Raw genomic sequence first — 17464 nt, forward strand, 5'->3', positions numbered from 1 at the left:
GTTTTGTTCCATGCCATTGTCCTAACACTTGCGATTAACTAGTTTCACTTTCTTTCAAGAAATTAGGACTTTGCCTTAACGTGCAAAATACCACAACAACAAAAAACGAAAAAGATAATTAAAAATAAAAAACTATGAACCAGGTTATGCAGTAAGGAAAAGAAAAAGCCCCATCCTCCTCGTTCTCTCTCTGGCAGCCATGGTTTCGAGTTCTCTTTCACTTATCTCTTCCACATCTTCATTTCCTTCGTGCTCTAACCCTGATTCATCTTCCACGTCTACATCTCCTCGGCCTATCTCATTTAAGCTCTCCAAGCCCAGTCCTAGATTCTCAAAAACCCCCAAATACCCGTCGTTGAAGCTTTTGGGTTGTTCCTCTAACGAGTTCGTTGAAGATGGGTCCGCGGAGCAGTTTTTCAAGAACAATTCGATAGCGGATTTCATGAGATTCAAGAGAGGGAGTCACAGAGGCAGCGGCGAGTTGCAGACTGCTGTTGTCAGCTATCGTAAGAGGTTTCCTTGGTCTATTCTTAACCCTTTTCTTCGGGTACAAACACAATCGCTCGAGCTCCGGTTCTAATTCTGATTAACCTTATAAAGAAGTAGTGTCTTCCTCTTGCTGGATTCTAATTGTGGGATTTTCTTTGATTTCTTGATGGGTCAGGTTGATTTGGTCTCAACGATTCATATCGCGGATAAAGAGTATGTTTGTCTAATTCAAAATATATTTAATGAAATTACCAGTAATCGTATATTTTGTTTCTGTCTTGGTTATGCATTATGGATGGAGGGTTGTGCTTAGTTATCTGGTTTTCAACTGACTTCCTTTTCCCCTAAAGAGTGTCATATACTAATCTAAAGACGACTAAACTTGAATGCATTGTTTAAAAAGGGGAAGTAGAAAAGTGGATGAAAATATCTGGTTGATTATAAGTTAATGGAGTGAAAATGAATGAAGTTGGGCGCCTTAGGATTGTGAGCCTCTGACTCTGTATGAATGCACTTGAGCAGTGATGAAGCAAGAGGTTTTAGTTGACTCCGTATCAAAACTATTCTACGGTTCGAATATTTAAAAAAATTTTAACCGAACCGCCCTATTCAGTTTTTTAGTTAAAAGAGTTTGCATTTGACAGTGAATGACAAAATTTTAAAATCTTTTTGTTTTGAAGAATGCAATTCTTGTGAGGAGAATCAATGAATCACCATTAAATAATCATTTACAAATTTGCAAGTGCAGCCTTTTGGAGTTTTCAAGGAAAGACTTTACCTTTCTTTGACCTTTTATGATGATTTATTTTTCAGTATTCATGTACTATTTAGATAATTAGTGTCACATGAGGTTCAGTTCAAGTTTATGTGCTTTTTCCCATATTCAAATCCGAAACTGAACGACACACTTCGGTCAGTTATTTTTAAAAACTGCAACCGAATCTATTATATAAAAATCCCAACTGAATACATCGGTTTGATTCAGTTTTTGATTTTGTTTGCTCTGCCTTAGTGGATGGTAATTAGTGAGAATAATGTTAAAAAATAAATAATTATAGAAAGGTGGGACTCTGAGACTGCTTATATCTTGCTATAAGAATATGCTGTATGGAAAGGCACAGAAAGATGATTGTATTGACTAAGGAAGCCTGCTGATGAAAAACTGAGTTTTGGTCTGGCCTGCCTGCATAAAGAACAGCAAGAATATGTTAAAGATAGATATATTTTTTTTTCTTAATATTTCTCCTGGAAACCTTCATAGGAGTATGATGGATTTAGTTTGTGCACTCTATGACAACTTCCTTATGAACGTGTGGCTACAGAATCTAGTTGCTTGTAACAACTTCTTTGTTTCTGCTTGAGTGAGTTTTCTATTAAAATGCTTGAATTACTAATCTTGTCTGCAGATACTTTGAAACCCTTCAGAAGGAACTTGCACCATATGATTGTGTTCTTTATGAGATGGTGGCCAGCAGGGAGAGTTTAGAAAATAGAAGAAACCCTGCAGCAGCAAAAAGGCTCAAAAGTTCACGTTCCCGAGGTTTCAACATTCTGGGTTGCATTCAGCGGCAGATGGCTTGGATACTTAAGCTTGATTTCCAATTGGATTGCCTTGATTACCAAGCTGATAATTGGTGCCATGCAGATCTTGACTATGAGACCTTCAAGTTACTTCAGGTTAGATAAAAGTGATTGGATGTTTTTTATGATCTGAATTCTGAGGTCAATTTTGTAGTCAACAATATCGTGTTGCTTCTATATCTAATGTTCTTAATCGTATTTTTTCCAGCTTGAGAAAGGTGAAAACTTCTTCACATTTGCTAGGGATATGACCCTTAAATCAACAAAAGCTTTAGTGCAGCCTGCTTCAATCCCAGAGGACCTTGATCCTTGGAGATCCAAGCTTCTGTGGGCTTCACGTGTGCTACCTATGCCGCTTGTTGGCCTTCTCATTATTGGTGGTGTTTGTGCGGATGTGGGAAGTCAGGCATCTGATTATCCAGAGCTAGAAGCTTTATCAACGCTGGACTTTGGTGCTGCTATGAAGGTTTTCCTGGCAAAGCGACTAACTTCTGAGTAAGTTTTGGCAAAAAAATTATACTTTTTTATTAAATGGGTTTTTCATCTGCTTCAAGATGTGATGATAAATGATATCTTGATTTATGAGAAAACTTATTTGCTGGATTTTGGAGTTTCGTACATTTTAGATGCTAGTAGCTATGGTATTTTTAATTGGGCTAGAAAAAGAGGCAGAGGGTAGTTTTTGCATTTGAACATGAGTTCATATGTATCATCTGACAAGAATTGTTGGTAAGAGAATGATGCCAAAATACAATTTTGTGAAGGTTCACACAAGTGACAGCTGATGTGGAAGAGAGATCAGTTATCATTGGTGAGAGGAACAGAGCTGCTATAGAAGCACTTAGAAGAGCTATTGATGATGGTCACATTAAGATAGCTATACTGTATGGGGGTGGCCATATGCCAGACCTGGGGAGGCGCTTAAGAGAGGAATTTGACCTGGTTCCTTCCCAGGTACAGTGGATAACAGCTTGGTCCATTACAAAACGAGATCTTGAGAGCAGTTCCCTTCCGTTTTTGAAGACAATGGCTGAGGTTTCTGGCTGGCCATTGAACCGATACCAGACATTGGCATTGCTTATTTTCTCTTCAGTCCTTGCATTGGATCTCTGGTTTTGGGAACTCTTTTGTAGCACTGCAGTTAACTGGATCTCAGAAGTAGTTTCAGAAGTTGCTCAATATATAGATAATGCACAGGTGATGTGAGTCTTTGTTTAATAAATTGTTTCGATCAACATTCAACACGGATAATGGCAACCTGTTTGTGCCTGTGTAAATATGAACACTTATTTTACAGATATAGCTGATCTGAAAATTGTAGAAAATGAACTTTGTGAATTCATTCATAGTGGAAAAATAATCTAATTGATTAATAGGTGCCCTCCACTTGAGGGCATCTTCTCTTTGTTACTAGTTCTGTACCACATGCTCGAGTTCATCTTCCAAACTTACTTCTTTTTGGGTTAAATTTTGATTTTGAAAATGTGCTTTCCTCGTGTCCCTTATAGAACAAATCGAAGAAGCCCCAGAATTAGCATTTGGCTGCGAGGGAAAGCCAGCCAAGGGCGACACCTGACATTTCTTGGCGGTTGCCAAAAACGGTAAGCTGACACTTGATATTGAGGTGTTAAGCCAAGGCGTAAACACGTCTTCCCTGATGCACTAACGACAATAATTAAAAGCTTTCTTGCTTAGCAATTTGAAACACAAATTCATAGGTACCAATTCACTTTCTTTTGTGTTGCTTGTTTAAACCAAAAAGGTCTGTCATGTCTGAGTTAATTAAGGTGCCTTATGGTTCATAAGCCAGCAAAAATTTCAAGGAAGAGCACTGATTTCCCACCTCGGCTTCTCTTATCGTCTACAACTGGAAAGATTCCCTTATTTTACGTTGCTCTTTTCACAAAACATGTTCCCTGTTTCCTTGACATTTACCAGCAATATTCGGGCAAAGGCTCCACTTTAAAAGCTTGTCAAATTTCATGTGTTCAAAATAAGTAATTTCATGGGTAGCTTTGAAAAATAAGCAATGCTTTTAAAGTCTTAGAGAGAATATCTTGTAATTCTGTGTGATGGAACTAGGGTGGATATGGGCAAGTATTTTTACGAGAATACCGAGATAGTGTAGTATAAAAGCTCTTTGAATTAGATGAGAAATCATTAAGAGAAATTTTATTGTATTTCAATTTTTCAATAATAAATGAACTGTTTCACCTGTAACTGTAGACAAGTAATTGAATCAAGTAAAATTCTTGTGTTTGTACTTGGGATTTATCTTTATTGTGTCTTGTTCAATTTTCACGACGGTAATTTTAGCTCCAAGCCATATCAATGCACTTTCTCCATAACTAGCAACTTGTACATCAATGGAGCTGTTACTGTTGCAAATCATTCAATGTCTGGAATGATCATTTACTGGCTCTCAGGAATGCTAGTTTTCTTACTATAAAGCAAAACATCTCCTTTTATGTTTTAACTTAAAATGGCATTCCATAACACAACACCTTGAGCTGTCTTCAGGAATTTTTTTAACTATCCCAATAGCTTTTTCCTCTTTTGTAGAACCTACAATTTTGTGCAAGCGACAGGGAGGATAAGTTCCAGGACCAAAAGCAGTAAAAATATAAATATATGCCTCATCATGGCAACTCTCTTCCATCTTACCAGTCTCTGCATTCCTTGATCACCAATATCTTTTCCATCTCTTCTCAGTTTACCTTCTTGCGTGATTGAATTTTTCTCACAAAGAGGATTGAGGGGGGTCTTGGCAAGCAAAATTTCAGAATCTGAAAATCCCTGTGAGGAGTTTTGCATTTTTGCGCAGTCCATCTAATTCTTTAATGGTATGATTTCTTATTTTCTCGCTTGCTTCTGATTGCCTTGATGTTTTACCCCGTCTCCGACTCTCAGTCTTTTTTGATCATTTTATCTTATCTGCCTGGTGGATGGTGTTGCTAGCTTAAATTTGTCCATTGCTTGCCAGACTCTACGTTGTTGACACTGTGATTGGAACAAATGCATAACAGTCTAAACACGATGTAAAGCTGTTTATGTTTCTCTTATAATTAAACATGTTTAGGACTTTACTTAATCTAACTTTAAAACAACATTTATAACCAGGAAGAAAAAATAGAAGGTGGTCCATGAGAATCTCGATTTCCCTTTTGTTGTTGAAACCACGAGTTTCATTTTGCTTCTGCTTCGAATACAAACGTTCTAGGTTGTCAAAGTTATAGTTCTACTTTTTTAGAAAGCAGAACTTAGAATCCTTTTCAAATTTGGGCTATAGGTTGATGGCACTAGCTATATGTTCTGATATGATTCAAGATCAAACTATATATCCATGCCATGATCATAATTGGGAAAAAAAAGGACATCAACAAAAGAACAAAATTACTCACTGTGGATGACATTTCCTGTTTGCATTGACAGTGATTGGTTTCCACTGACCTTATCTCCTGAACTACATATAGGACGGAAAAATTCCTTCTGAGATTTGTGTTCACATCGGTTTTGTGTCATTTGTCGCTACTCATTCTCTTGGGAAATGGGGATATGCAAGTATTAAAAAGGTTTCTGCTTTGCCACTTAAAAAGCTTGCTGGTTCCTGCTTCCTAGGATTCTGACTCAAAGACAGCACTTTGAAGACATGAGAATCTCTGAGTTAAGGAACCAAAATTCCCCTCCTTCATTTTAATATAGTTGTGACACGAACCGAAATCCCTGCAAGCGAGCATGCCGGCAACATTTTTGGTCCATTGTTTTACAAATGTATACTAATTGCAGAGGCTTATCTCTGCCTCCTTGAGTCATGCCACGTGTAAAATGAGTTTAAGACAATTCCGGAAGATTACTACCAAAAGCAATGAGGTCAGCTAAATCAAATTTGACAAGTATCTGATCCTAATTGCTTTGATAATATCTAATCCTATGCATTGTTTATTCATTGAGACATAATAGATGTATTTGCTTGTAATCAACCACTATAAAGTCTAATATCAAAGGTTGGAAGGAGCTGAGCTTGAAAGGTCTTTTGCGTAGTCCATTCAGACGGAAAAAGTTGACCCTATCACATGTGGAGTTCTCATACCTATTGATATTCTGGCCAGTATTCGATGATTACACCCCACCACATCCTCAAATCTTCAAATCCAGCTCAGCAAAAGAGCTACATCGTTTTCATGATGGCTGTTATGACTTTGTTTTTATGTAAGTAAAGAGGCTAAAGACAAGCAGACAAGTTACTGTTGGGTAGTTCATTAATTTCTTGTTGGATAGTCACTACTGTATCTGTTTTCTAATACTTGCATAGCAGGAGTGGCGTGCCTGGCTCAGGCCACTATGAGAAAAAGTGGCTTTGACAAAAGCACTTTCTACCCTTGTACTCAAATATAAATATGCGCAGGTGTGATAAATATTTAAACTGTTTTGAAGTAGGATGGTATAGATGTAAACCGGGTTGGGTTCAGCAGTAAGCCTGTGTCTTAAATGTTCCAGGCTTATGTTTCAGCCTTCTGACAATTAATTTTCCAGTCATGCGATTCAGTTCTTCTCAGGAATTGGACAAACAACATCACTACCATCTTCTTCCGGATTCCGATCTGCAAAATGATAGAACTGGAAGAAAGTGGCAGAAAGAGGTCACTAAATCTGAAACCCCAAAAAACAAGTCACAACCAGATGTCAGTGGTCGTAGGCGGGGCCGTTTCAACAAATATGCTCTTGCCGGTGCTATCCTTGCCTCCACAAATTCAATTCTACTTGGCTATGGTGAGCTATTTTGAATTAGTTAAATTGAAATATTTAATATATGCACCAGATCTTACTTCTGAGTTTTAATCTCCACGCACAAGAAAAGCTAGATAAAATCTGAGTACTAATCTAGCAAAGTTTCTGGTTATATTTTGGGCAAATTTTGTTGCTTGCAGATATTGGGGTGATGAGTGGAGCAGCGCTATATATCAGGGACAATCTAAAGATCAATTCAACCCAAGTGGAGATCTTGGTGGGTAGCTTGAATGTATGTTCTTTAATTGGCTCGCTTGCCTCAGGTAAAACTTCTGACTGTATTGGCAGGCGTTATACAATAGTCTTGGCAGCAGCCACGTTTCTGATAGGAGCAATTTTAATGGGACTAGCACCATCATTCTCTTTCCTCATGGCTGGAAGAGTAGTAGCCGGAATTGGTGTTGGCTACTCTATTATGATCGGTCCAGTCTACACTGCGGAGATCTCTCCGGCCATGACTCGGGGCTTTCTCTCTTCACTCCCTGAAGTCTTCATTAATGTTGGAATTCTACTTGGTTACATCTCCAACTACGCATTGTCTAGTCTTCCAGAGCACATAAATTGGAGACTAATGCTAGGACTAGCAGCCCTGCCAGCCTTTGCTGTTGCACTAGGCGTCACAGTGATGCCAGAGTCCCCTCGTTGGCTTGTCATGAAAGGCCGATTTGTGGAAGCGAAGCGAGTTTTAATCAAAACGTCAGATTCTGAAGAGGAAGCTGATATGAGACTTGCTGAAATGGCAAAGGCTGCTGCAACTTTAGAACAAGAACCATCTTCACGTAGCTGGCATGGCCAAGGGGTTTGGAAGGAGTTGCTACTGAGGCCATCTAGGCCTATTCGACGAATTCTCATTGCTGCCATTGGTGTTAACTTCTTTATGCAAGCTTCTGGCAACGATGCTGTTATATATTACAGCCCCGAAGTGTTCAAGGACGCTGGAATTCACGGAAGGAAACAGCAAGTCGGTGTTACAGTCATCATGGGAATTGCCAAAACATGCTTCGTTTTCATATCTGCTCTTTTCCTGGACCACTTTGGGAGACGGCCCCTCTTGTTGTTGGGCTCTACAGGGATGGCTATTTCATTAGCTGGGCTAGGCCTTGGCTCCGAGTACCTTCAGCAATGCTATGAGAAGCCAGCATGGGCCATTGCCTTGTGTATAGTGGCTGTGTGCGCTGATGTTTCCTTCTTTTCGATTGGGCTCGGACCTATCACATGGGTCTACTCTTCAGAGATATTTCCAATGCGGTTACGAGCCCAAGGTTCAAGCCTGGCAATATCAGTCAACAGGGTGGTTAGTGGGATTGTCTCCATGACATTTCTAAGCATTTCAGAAAAGATTACATTCGGGGGAATGTTTTTTGCACTTTCAGGAATCATGGCGGTGGGCACAGTTTTCTTTTACTTCTTTCTGCCTGAAACCAAAGGCAAGAGCTTAGAAGAGATTGAGATTCTTTTTGAGGATAAACCTCCTGATGGAAACAATAAAGGTCTAGCTTCCTAATACAAAGGGGCTTTGCCCACAAATTGAAAAATGATCTGCAAACATCTTTGTTTAAAGCTGGGTGCATGGTGTTGGTGGAGCTTTAAGGAAAAAAGTCCAAGCATTTAGAACAGGCAAAGACATGGCTTTCTGGGAAAAAGACTGTGACATGATACAGGTAAAATGTCAATTCGATTAAGCTTTTCGAGTCTAGAAGCGTAGACTTACACATTGATACTCAATTGGAAAAGATTTGGATTTTTGTTTTCTTGTGGCACGTGAAGAAAATCAAAGGTTGTCGCCAAATTCCTTGGTACTTCACTTAGTTGAAATACATGGGGATTGTGTAGTAAATATTTTAAATATATGATCAGATTTAAGTATATATCCCATGCTTCGTATATTTTTTTTGACTTATTTGGTTTGTCAGACTGGCATCTAATTTAATTATGAAATATATGTTTGTATAATAAATACGTGTATATATATATACTATTAATACTTATTAAACACCATAAATATAGCAAAAACTTATATTTTTCGTAGTAAAAATTTTGTAAAACTCATTAGTGGTCATATAAAAAGGACAAATTATTCTTTTTATTCATGGAAAGAAATGCTTAATTCTACACTGGGAGACACATGGCTTGATCTTCTTAACCCAAATAATGGTTTACAGCATCTGTAAGCTGAAATGGTTTGTCCAAGCCATGGTGTGATTGATAATTGTAAACTTCCCAAACTAAATTTCAGGTCTGCTTGAAGGCCACCAGCTAGCCAGTGGTAATCCCATTTTCCTTTTTCTAGTATAAAAGAAGAGTGCCGTGATCACCTACTTGTGGGCTTTCTTCATCTTTAATAGTAATATAATCCACAGTTTTATTTAGTTAATGGTTTTGTAGTCCTCCGGAATATGTGTGTAAGCCTCCGATTGCCCATTGATACTTGTAAAGGGGTTTTACTCGATGACTATCAGATGGAAAGAATTTTGCATAAAAGAGGAAGCGTTTCATTAATAAAAGGACAAAGAAAACAGTGCCAGCTCATGACCGATGGATATCACTACTGCCAAGCGCGAACGTGTTCTTCATTCCTAGCATAATGCCTAGCTATGCATTTCACGCAGTTTGAGTTCCATTTGAGATCCAAACAAACTCCACGGATACGACTTCAACTAACCCCTCCTTTCAGCCTCACCAAACTTATCTTCTTCCAAAAGTACCTGAGGAAAAAGAAAAATAGAAGTGGAAGGAAAAGCATAAATTAGCTGCAGAGGAAGCTGAAATGGACGCCAATGAAATGGAATCCCAACAACACAGGGCGGTAGGTGATGATGAATTTGGCCGTATAAACACTGGTCTAAACAAGTACACTATTTTTTGTGCTCTTCTGGCCTCTACAAACTCTATTCTCTTAGGCTATGGTGAGTCCACTTTCAGTTGTCTCTTTTCTATACCTTTTTTTTTTCTCCTAAAATTGTCAAGAATCCATGTAGAGACTAGAGATTAATTAAATGCGTTTTAATTTGTAATCAGAACCCACAAAAATTAATGCTTGTATGTGGCATGCCTTCAAGCCAAACCCCTTCTTCTCCGTCAATGGTACTTTTGGGTAAACTGTTGTGTATACCTTTTGCAGATATTGGTGTCATGAGTGGGGCAGTGCTTTTTATCAAAGAAAACCTCAAAATCTCATCAGTTCAAGTAGAAATCTTGGTTGGTAGCCTGAATGTGCTTTCACTCATAGGCTCACTTGCCTCTGGCCAAACCTCAGATTACATAGGCAGACGTTACACAATTGTCCTAGCAGCAGCCACATTCCTGGTAGGTGCACTTCTCATGGGGTTTGCACCCTCTTTCTCATTGCTCCTAGCAGGCCGCATAGTTGCTGGCATTGGCGTAGGCTATTCCCTCATGATTTCTCCTGTATACACAGCTGAAATCTCCCCTGCTATGAAACGGGGGTTCCTCACTTCCCTCCCTGAAGTATTCATCGTCTCTGGAATCCTCCTAGGCTACATCGTTAACTATTCTCTATCAGGTTTGCCCCAAAACATGAACTGGAGACTGATGCTTGGCTTTGCAGCAATACCAGCTATTGCCATTGGATTCGGTGTTACAGCAATGCCAGAATCACCTCGTTGGCTTGTCATGAAAGGGAGAACAGATGAAGCAAAACGGGTTCTGGTCAAAGTCTCAGATAGTTGTCAAGAAGCTGAATTTAGGCTGAATGAAATAACCAAAGCAGCTGCTTTGGATATAGGCCAAGCAGCTTCTTCAAGCAACAGTGAATGGCGTGGCCAGTGGGTATGGAGAGAACTTCTATTGAGCCCATCAAGACCCGTCCGTCGGATTCTTGTTGCAGCCATTGGGATTAACTTTTTTATGCAAGCTTCTGGCAATGATGCTGTCATATACTACTGCCCCGAAGTGTTCAAGGATGCTGGCATTCACAATAAGCGACAGCTTTTTGGTGTCAATGTGATCATGGGAGTAGCCAAGGCTTCTTTTGTGTTGATTTCGGCTCTTTGTTTGGACAAGTTTGGGAGACGACCTCTTTTGTTGCTAGGCTCAATCGGGATGGCGGTGTCCTTGGCTGTGTTGGGCATGGGTTCCAAATTTCTCGAACACTCAGAAAGCAAACCTTTGTGGGCTATTATTGTGTGCATCCTGGCCGTATGCGCTGATGTTTCCTTCTTCTCAATTGGGCTTGGTCCAATCACATGGGTTTATTCATCAGAAATATTTCCTTTGAGGCTACGGGCCCAGGGCACAGGCCTGGCTATCTCAGTGAACAGGCTGGTGAGTGGGGTGGTGTCCATGACGTTTCTGACAATATCCAACAAGATAACATTCGGAGTAATGTTTCTTGTGCTTTCCGGAGTAATGGTGGTGGGCACATTGTTCTTTTATTTCTTTCTTCCAGAGACCAAAAGCAAGAGTCTAGAAGAGGTGTGGGCACTATTTGAGGACAAAGATAAAAGTAATGATGGGGAAAGGGGGGGAATGCAAATGAGAGAAATTTGATGCTGTTATGCTACTATTAGTTAGGCACAGTTAAAAGCATTGTACTTAAAAACTAGTGTTTCGTACCTGCATTGACCTAATGATGAATTGTTATAACTTTTAAAGACCCTTTCCACATGTAGAACAGGGGAAAAGGATCAATTATAGTTGCAATCTTGCTTAAACTTTTTTTTTCCTTCTTGAAAGTACTTTCTACTTGATCCCCAGATCCAGAAAATATTACATCTACCTTCCTAATTTAGAAATGTGCACAAAAAGAATGAATTAATTTTACAAAAAAAACATATCGATTATACCGAGGAGAAAAGTCTATATTTTCTTAAAACTTGTAAGATGTTATAATTATATTTAATTTGTCCTTAAAAGGGTTCATTCCTTTTGTATTTGATCCCTCAATTTATCCAATACTTTATATCTCTTTTATCTTTAGATTTATTATGACAAAATAAAAAAAAAATTGACTATTAAAATAAGTTCAAATAATTTTTTTTGTATTGCGTTTGATTAAATATTTTTATTTTTATTTTTACATTTAATCAAATAAACTCTCATTATTAATTACTGACTAACTATTATTAATCAAATATCACTTATTATTTTATATCATGTGATGCTATGAAGACAAATCATAAAAAATGATAGGTAACATAAGGAGTTAATTTCTTATAGGTAACTTAATAATGGTCTCATATCCTCAGGGTATATACTTAGACGACTAGAACTGTCTGTAAAACAAACACGATGGGATGTGCATCTAACAATGCTAAAATCATGGATTTATGACTTGGAATTCGAAGCCCAAATTAATTATTCATGACACAAGTTTAAAGGATGCACGTATCGACGAAGAAAAGGGCTAATATTAGTATCTCACAACCTCGGCTTGTATTGTTGGTCTAACGCTCTTGTCCTGTAATGGAGGATCTATACTCTATAATCAAAATTAAAGAAAAAAAATTAATTACTAGGATTTGTTTTCTTGACAGTCAATGTAATTAATAAAAGACTTGATTGCGCTAATCCAATAATGAGGTCATGAATGTTGCAGCAGTAAGCTGCTTAATAGAGCCAAATGGAAAAAAGACAACCGCACAAGAAAAATTTTGACATAAACCCACAAAATTATGTTGCAAAAGTCATAACCCACATGGCAAATGCTATTGCAACCAATCCCTACGGGTGAAGCCCCCGATATGCAAATCCCATTTGATTTGAAATTTTCAGAGCTTTCGTAATGATGACCTTACGGTTTCAAAAGCTAACAAAGACAAAAAAAAAATGTGGGTCAGAAAAGATCTGTGTGAAATACAAAGGGTTTCTACTTGTCCCTGAGCTTAACTTCATACTCCAAAAAGCTGAACTCAACCACTCAAAACTGTCTGTTAGCTCTTGGTGTGGCATTTCAAAGGGTAAGAAGTGCACTCTTTGAAATGTATTTTTCTTGTTTGGAAGCTTCCCAGACGTTGAGATGCTCTTTGACAGCTAGTCTTGAAGGGTACTGAGAGAGGCCTTGACATTGTGTTTGTGTGTTGGTTTAAGACCCTTGTTTTTGGGAAATGGAGATTGCATAGTCTTATAAGAGTACTTTCTAAGATTCAACTTCTTGGTGTAGCCAAAGCCTTAGACCTGTTTATTTGTCCTCTATCGTACAAGTTTAGGCCAGACGCTAGCATATCGACAAGCTTCTGTGTAAAAATCTAATACATAGTTTGAAATATGGAAAGGTTGAGAAAATATATTAAAAATTTTCTTCCACTACCAATCATGGAAAAGGTGACAACATTACCTTTGTCCTCCACTTTCAGTCTTGAGTTTTTTAATTTACTTTTCCCATCTTTCTGTCACACACAGGCGGAACTACGCATTCTTGCACTATAAGCTTAATCATATGGAGTAATAATCGCTCGGTGGAATAATCAGATTTACTGTTAAAAAGACAGTTCAAATTGAAATCACAGTCGCTAATCCATCCACCGACATTGATGACAACATGAAGTTGTTTGCTAGTACTAGGAGTAGGTATTAGGTATGATACACATAAAGATGAATAGCGCGAGTAGGGCCCTGTATGTCCCCCAATTCCCATTCTTGATTCATGCATTAAGTTTTCAGGCACATTCCCTTTGGTGGTTAACCCGCAAAGGGAGCCCCATTGGCCATTGCTGGGGAATAAAAAGGGAGTCCTTATGCCACCAACCCTACCCCCATTTATAAGTCAAAAGATAAAAGCAAAGGATGGCAATGTCACGGTTCTTTGTTTTCCATTCGGTGTCCCACCCTGTTCCATCGTACAATACGAAGCAACGTATGCATATATAGTATTATACAAATTGAATGGGAATTTATAATGCTCTATATGCATCTAATTTATTTTCAACTCCTTCCTTTAAGGGTAAAATGTGAATATTTAGTATCTAACAATAATTTTTATTCATTGAATCCTTTTGTGGCACATTTCGAAATGCTGCCGCACCCCAGAAGAGTGATTGTCACAATTATCTGTTGAAGTGGTACCACATACATTAAAAAGCTACTAATAATGAGCTGAAACTCTTTGTAGGATCAGATATAGGGGGACAGCGTTCCTGAATCTAGTGGATATTCCCAGACTTCTCTTTTAAACAGTCTTTTGAATCCCGTGGCCCAAAATCAATACGCAAGGGTTTACTCGATTACCCAATAATGAACAATGGTACTCATACTTCAATAATTGTCTTCTACAAAATCATCTGTTACAGAGAACTTTTCTGTGTCATTATGCTTGGATGCAAGCAGTTTGAATTTCAAATACAATCCAAATTTCTCAACAGCTTTGTTTAATTGTTTTGGTCCCTATTTCCTCCAATTCTCCCCCAGTAAAATGTGGTTGGTTGGGCATTTACTTGACCATACTATATCTGGAATTCATTCCCCAAACCAGGATTAACCTGCCCAATTGATTACTCCTTTTCCTAACTTGAAATATTCCCCATATTCATCTGGACTTTTTATCAAACAGTAATTAAACTTTTAGTTGGGACAATTTCTACTCACATGATTCAAAAATTAAAGCACATAAGTTGCCGCGTGTTGTGACTTTCAACCTATTTTTCTACACTAATTAATCCAAAAAGAGGTCTTCTCCTTAACGCAAATTTTCCACAATGAGGACAAAGAAATGGACGAACAACAGCAAAATGTTTTTCACCATACTACTGGTTGCATTTATTTTTATTATAAAATCACGTTCACTTAAGGTTTATCATGTATTTTATTTGTATAAGTTATCTATCTCCATATATACCGCCACCCTCCCTTCAAAAACACCCACTCTCTCTCTCTCTCTCTCTCTCTCTCTCTGGAAATGGAAAATGGATTCAAGCTACGAATCTCTCGCATGTTTCGATCCTCGTTTGGCTCCTGCCGGACCCGGAACATCTCGGACGTTATCGAAAAAGCCGTTTTCTCACCTCAAAACCACAACAACCTCCACTTGATCGAGCCACTGTCGTCCTCGTCAGCTAAGGCTCGACCCTTCCCATCCATTTGCAAACCCAGATGCCCTGAATCAACCCAAGGCGCCATCAATCCTGATTGTATCATGATCACTCCAAGAGAAACTCTTCCAAGGCGTAAAGTGTCTGCTCGTTACCCTCCTTTTCTTGTCTCCTCGGCTGATTTCAATGGCCGCAATTGCCCTCCTGCTTCCCCTATATCGCCTTTGAACCTGTTCTCCGAGTGTAAAGACTTTGGTTTCTATGAGAAAAAGAAGAGTTTAACCAGAAACAAGAAGAAGACAAAGAAAAATAACAAAAGGGTTCATGTGAAAAGCAAGAATGTTATGTCTTCTACTACCACATTTTTCAGCTCATCTTCTCAAGAAAGTGCTAATCATAATTATGGTGGTTGGTGGTTTAGCAGTGAAGATGAAACCGAGACTCTTTTCTCTTCACGGACTCTCTCGTCGGATTCATCCGAGTCTCCCCGGCAACGTTCTTACAGGAAAAGGAGCAACAGTGCTCGTCGGAGAAGAGCTAAGGGCAGGAGCTGTGACATGGGGGTTTTACCTTTGGAAGGAACCAATAAAGTAAAAGACAGCTTTGCTGTGGTGAAAAGTTCCAGTGATCCGTACAATGATTTCAGGACATCGATGGTGGAGATGATTGTTGAGAGACAGATATTTGCAGCGAAGGATCTCGAGCAACTGCTGCAGTGTTTTCTGTCACTGAACTCTCATCACCACCATAAGATTATCCTTGAGGTTTTCACAGAGATTATGGAGACCTTGTTCTCCAATTGGTATTGATGAAGAAGTAGAAGAAGAAAAACTGTAACTTCGTTTGTACTTGTCTTTGTTTGTTTTACTTTATGTTCTTAAGAAATTTAGTTTAATCATTAGATCTTAGACTTCTAACTCCGAATTAACGTTGTTAATGGGATAAACCTTCCGTATTATCCAAACAGTTTAATTTTTTTTTTTCTCTTTTTGCTCTGTCTCTTTGTACTAGCTGGCTGGCTTACACAGCACTGATCAAGTATATGACTTTATATTTTATTTTAACAGTGCTTGTTTCTAGGAAACCCTAAAGTGGAATTTTCTCTCAAAGCAGGATTGGGTTTGTTTGTTATAGTGTTTGCTTGCCTTTCTACGAGCATATTACTGCTGGGGGAGAACTGTTACTGAAAAGATAGGCCAGAAGGGGTGAAGAGAACAGAGGAAGAGCAAGGAAAATTGAGAAAAAATAAAATAAAAGTCTTGTGGCAGGCAGTTTCTTTTATTCTTTTGAAAAGACAGGGTTTTGGGTTTGCTCAAATTTTTGAACAAAGAGGCGTACACTCTCTCCTGGATTCAACTTTAAAAGAAAAATGAAAAGATGAAACGAATGAGAGACGGTGCAGCTAGCAATCCTTTGATTTGAAAGCAGATACCAAAAAGTTGTGTAGAATCTCAGTCCCGTGTGTTGGACTTTTGTAAAAACTTCTTTTTCAAACCCCGATTGCACCAAAAGAATACAAGAGGAAAAATCCACCGCATGAATGTTTCTTGCTTGGATTGAACCAGATTTTGTTACATATACAATAATAATGGGTCAAAAGGCCATTGCTTGCCTTTAATTTAGCTCTCTAAAATCTCCATTAAGAAATACCAAACACCAACATCCTAATCGATGGCTATTTATGCCTTATACAAAAGTAATTAAATCGTTTGTTCTAAATCTTTCATTCCCTCGTCTAACACTTTTCGTTGAATAAAAACATCGTACAGTGACAAGTCCATGAGGTTTAATTACGACATACTGCATCCAATATCGGGCCTGCTGTCGAAACTCGGTGAATAAAAAATATGGCATCTTTATATAATTTAATTAAATTTAATTTTGAATATTGTCTTGTACTTTTTTGGATCATAGATCCACATACAAATTTAAAAAAAAATAAAATATTAAATGGAACCGATTTTTATGAACTAACATTAAAATTATAAGGTGAATGGCTAAAAGATGCTTGCCTCGATCAATCGTTATGAATCCTTAATTCCGTCCAGCTTGAGAACAATTTGACCATCACATCTCTAAGCCAAAAGCGTGACAATGTTTACGATTTTAAATGATCTAAAATTGTGGTTGGCAATGGCATGATGCCTAGAGACAATATATATATATATATATATATATATATATATANCTAATATATACTATATATATATATATATATTCAAATTGATGGTTTGAAAATTATGGGTCCACAACAAGAAACAAAACTATTGCCCACTAAATTGAAAGCTACATCTCTATTTTTGTTGTGTTATAAACTAAATTCGATTTACTATGCAATTCAATTTTTGTTTCCATTACGTAGATGAAGAGGCAAAGGTTAAACCAACACATCCCACCACCCTAACACATGAAATCAATATTTGGTTTTTGTCGTATAATTAATGTCCTTCCATAAGCTTTTTTTAAAGATTTTTCAAACATTAAAAGAAAATTTGTCCCTATATATGTGAAACCTCCGACAAATGATCACAAGAAAGATCCAGCAGCTCCCAAGCCAAGCACATTATGATGGTTTATACATAATCTTTCTGGGCTTAATTAATCTTGGGTCTCAAATCCCA

The 17464-nt window shown here is 38.1% G+C and overlaps 4 protein-coding genes across 4 annotated transcripts; all 4 read left to right on the forward strand.

Annotated features, from left to right (window-relative positions):
* LOC18588598 lies at positions 19-3483 on the forward strand. Its single transcript, XM_018128510.1, has 5 exons — positions 19-547; positions 665-702; positions 1896-2166; positions 2279-2565; positions 2835-3483. The coding sequence occupies exons 1-5, from the start codon at positions 200-202 to the stop codon at positions 3274-3276; spliced, it is 1386 nt and encodes a 461-aa protein (XP_017983999.1). The 5' UTR covers positions 19-199; the 3' UTR covers positions 3277-3483.
* On the forward strand, positions 6384-8758 carry LOC18588599 (probable polyol transporter 6). Its single transcript, XM_007013112.2, has 2 exons — positions 6384-6840; positions 6999-8758. The coding sequence occupies exons 1-2, from the start codon at positions 6606-6608 to the stop codon at positions 8360-8362; spliced, it is 1599 nt and encodes a 532-aa protein (XP_007013174.2). The 5' UTR covers positions 6384-6605; the 3' UTR covers positions 8363-8758.
* On the forward strand, positions 8941-11540 carry LOC18588600 (probable polyol transporter 6). The gene is made up of 2 exons (XM_007013115.2): positions 8941-9764; positions 9980-11540. Exons 1-2 carry the CDS (start codon positions 9626-9628, stop codon positions 11365-11367), a joined length of 1527 nt encoding a protein of 508 aa, XP_007013177.2. The 5' UTR covers positions 8941-9625; the 3' UTR covers positions 11368-11540.
* LOC18588601 (transcription repressor OFP8) lies at positions 14628-15907 on the forward strand. Its single transcript, XM_007013117.2, has one exon. It carries the CDS (start codon positions 14711-14713, stop codon positions 15650-15652), a length of 942 nt encoding a protein of 313 aa, XP_007013179.2. The 5' UTR covers positions 14628-14710; the 3' UTR covers positions 15653-15907.

The sequence above is a fragment of the Theobroma cacao genome, chromosome 9 (genome assembly GCF_000208745.1).
Source record: "Theobroma cacao cultivar B97-61/B2 chromosome 9, Criollo_cocoa_genome_V2, whole genome shotgun sequence".
Taxonomy (NCBI): Eukaryota; Viridiplantae; Streptophyta; class Magnoliopsida; order Malvales; family Malvaceae; genus Theobroma; species Theobroma cacao.

Coding starts and splice junctions, on each gene's coding strand:
- LOC18588601 (XM_007013117.2), top strand. CDS start 14,711: ATGGAAAATGGATTCAAGCTACGAATCTCTCGCATGTTTCGATCCTCG.
- LOC18588599 (XM_007013112.2), top strand. CDS start 6,606: ATGCGATTCAGTTCTTCTCAGGAATTGGACAAACAACATCACTACCAT. Junction 6,841..6,998: donor TTCAATTCTACTTGGCTATG/GTGAGCTATTTT, acceptor TGTTGCTTGCAG/ATATTGGGGTGATGAGTGGA.
- LOC18588600 (XM_007013115.2), top strand. CDS start 9,626: ATGGACGCCAATGAAATGGAATCCCAACAACACAGGGCGGTAGGTGAT. Junction 9,765..9,979: donor CTCTATTCTCTTAGGCTATG/GTGAGTCCACTT, acceptor TACCTTTTGCAG/ATATTGGTGTCATGAGTGGG.
- LOC18588598 (XM_018128510.1), top strand. CDS start 200: ATGGTTTCGAGTTCTCTTTCACTTATCTCTTCCACATCTTCATTTCCT. Junction 703..1,895: donor ATTCATATCGCGGATAAAGA/GTATGTTTGTCT, acceptor TCTTGTCTGCAG/ATACTTTGAAACCCTTCAGA. Junction 2,566..2,834: donor GCAAAGCGACTAACTTCTGA/GTAAGTTTTGGC, acceptor AATTTTGTGAAG/GTTCACACAAGTGACAGCTG.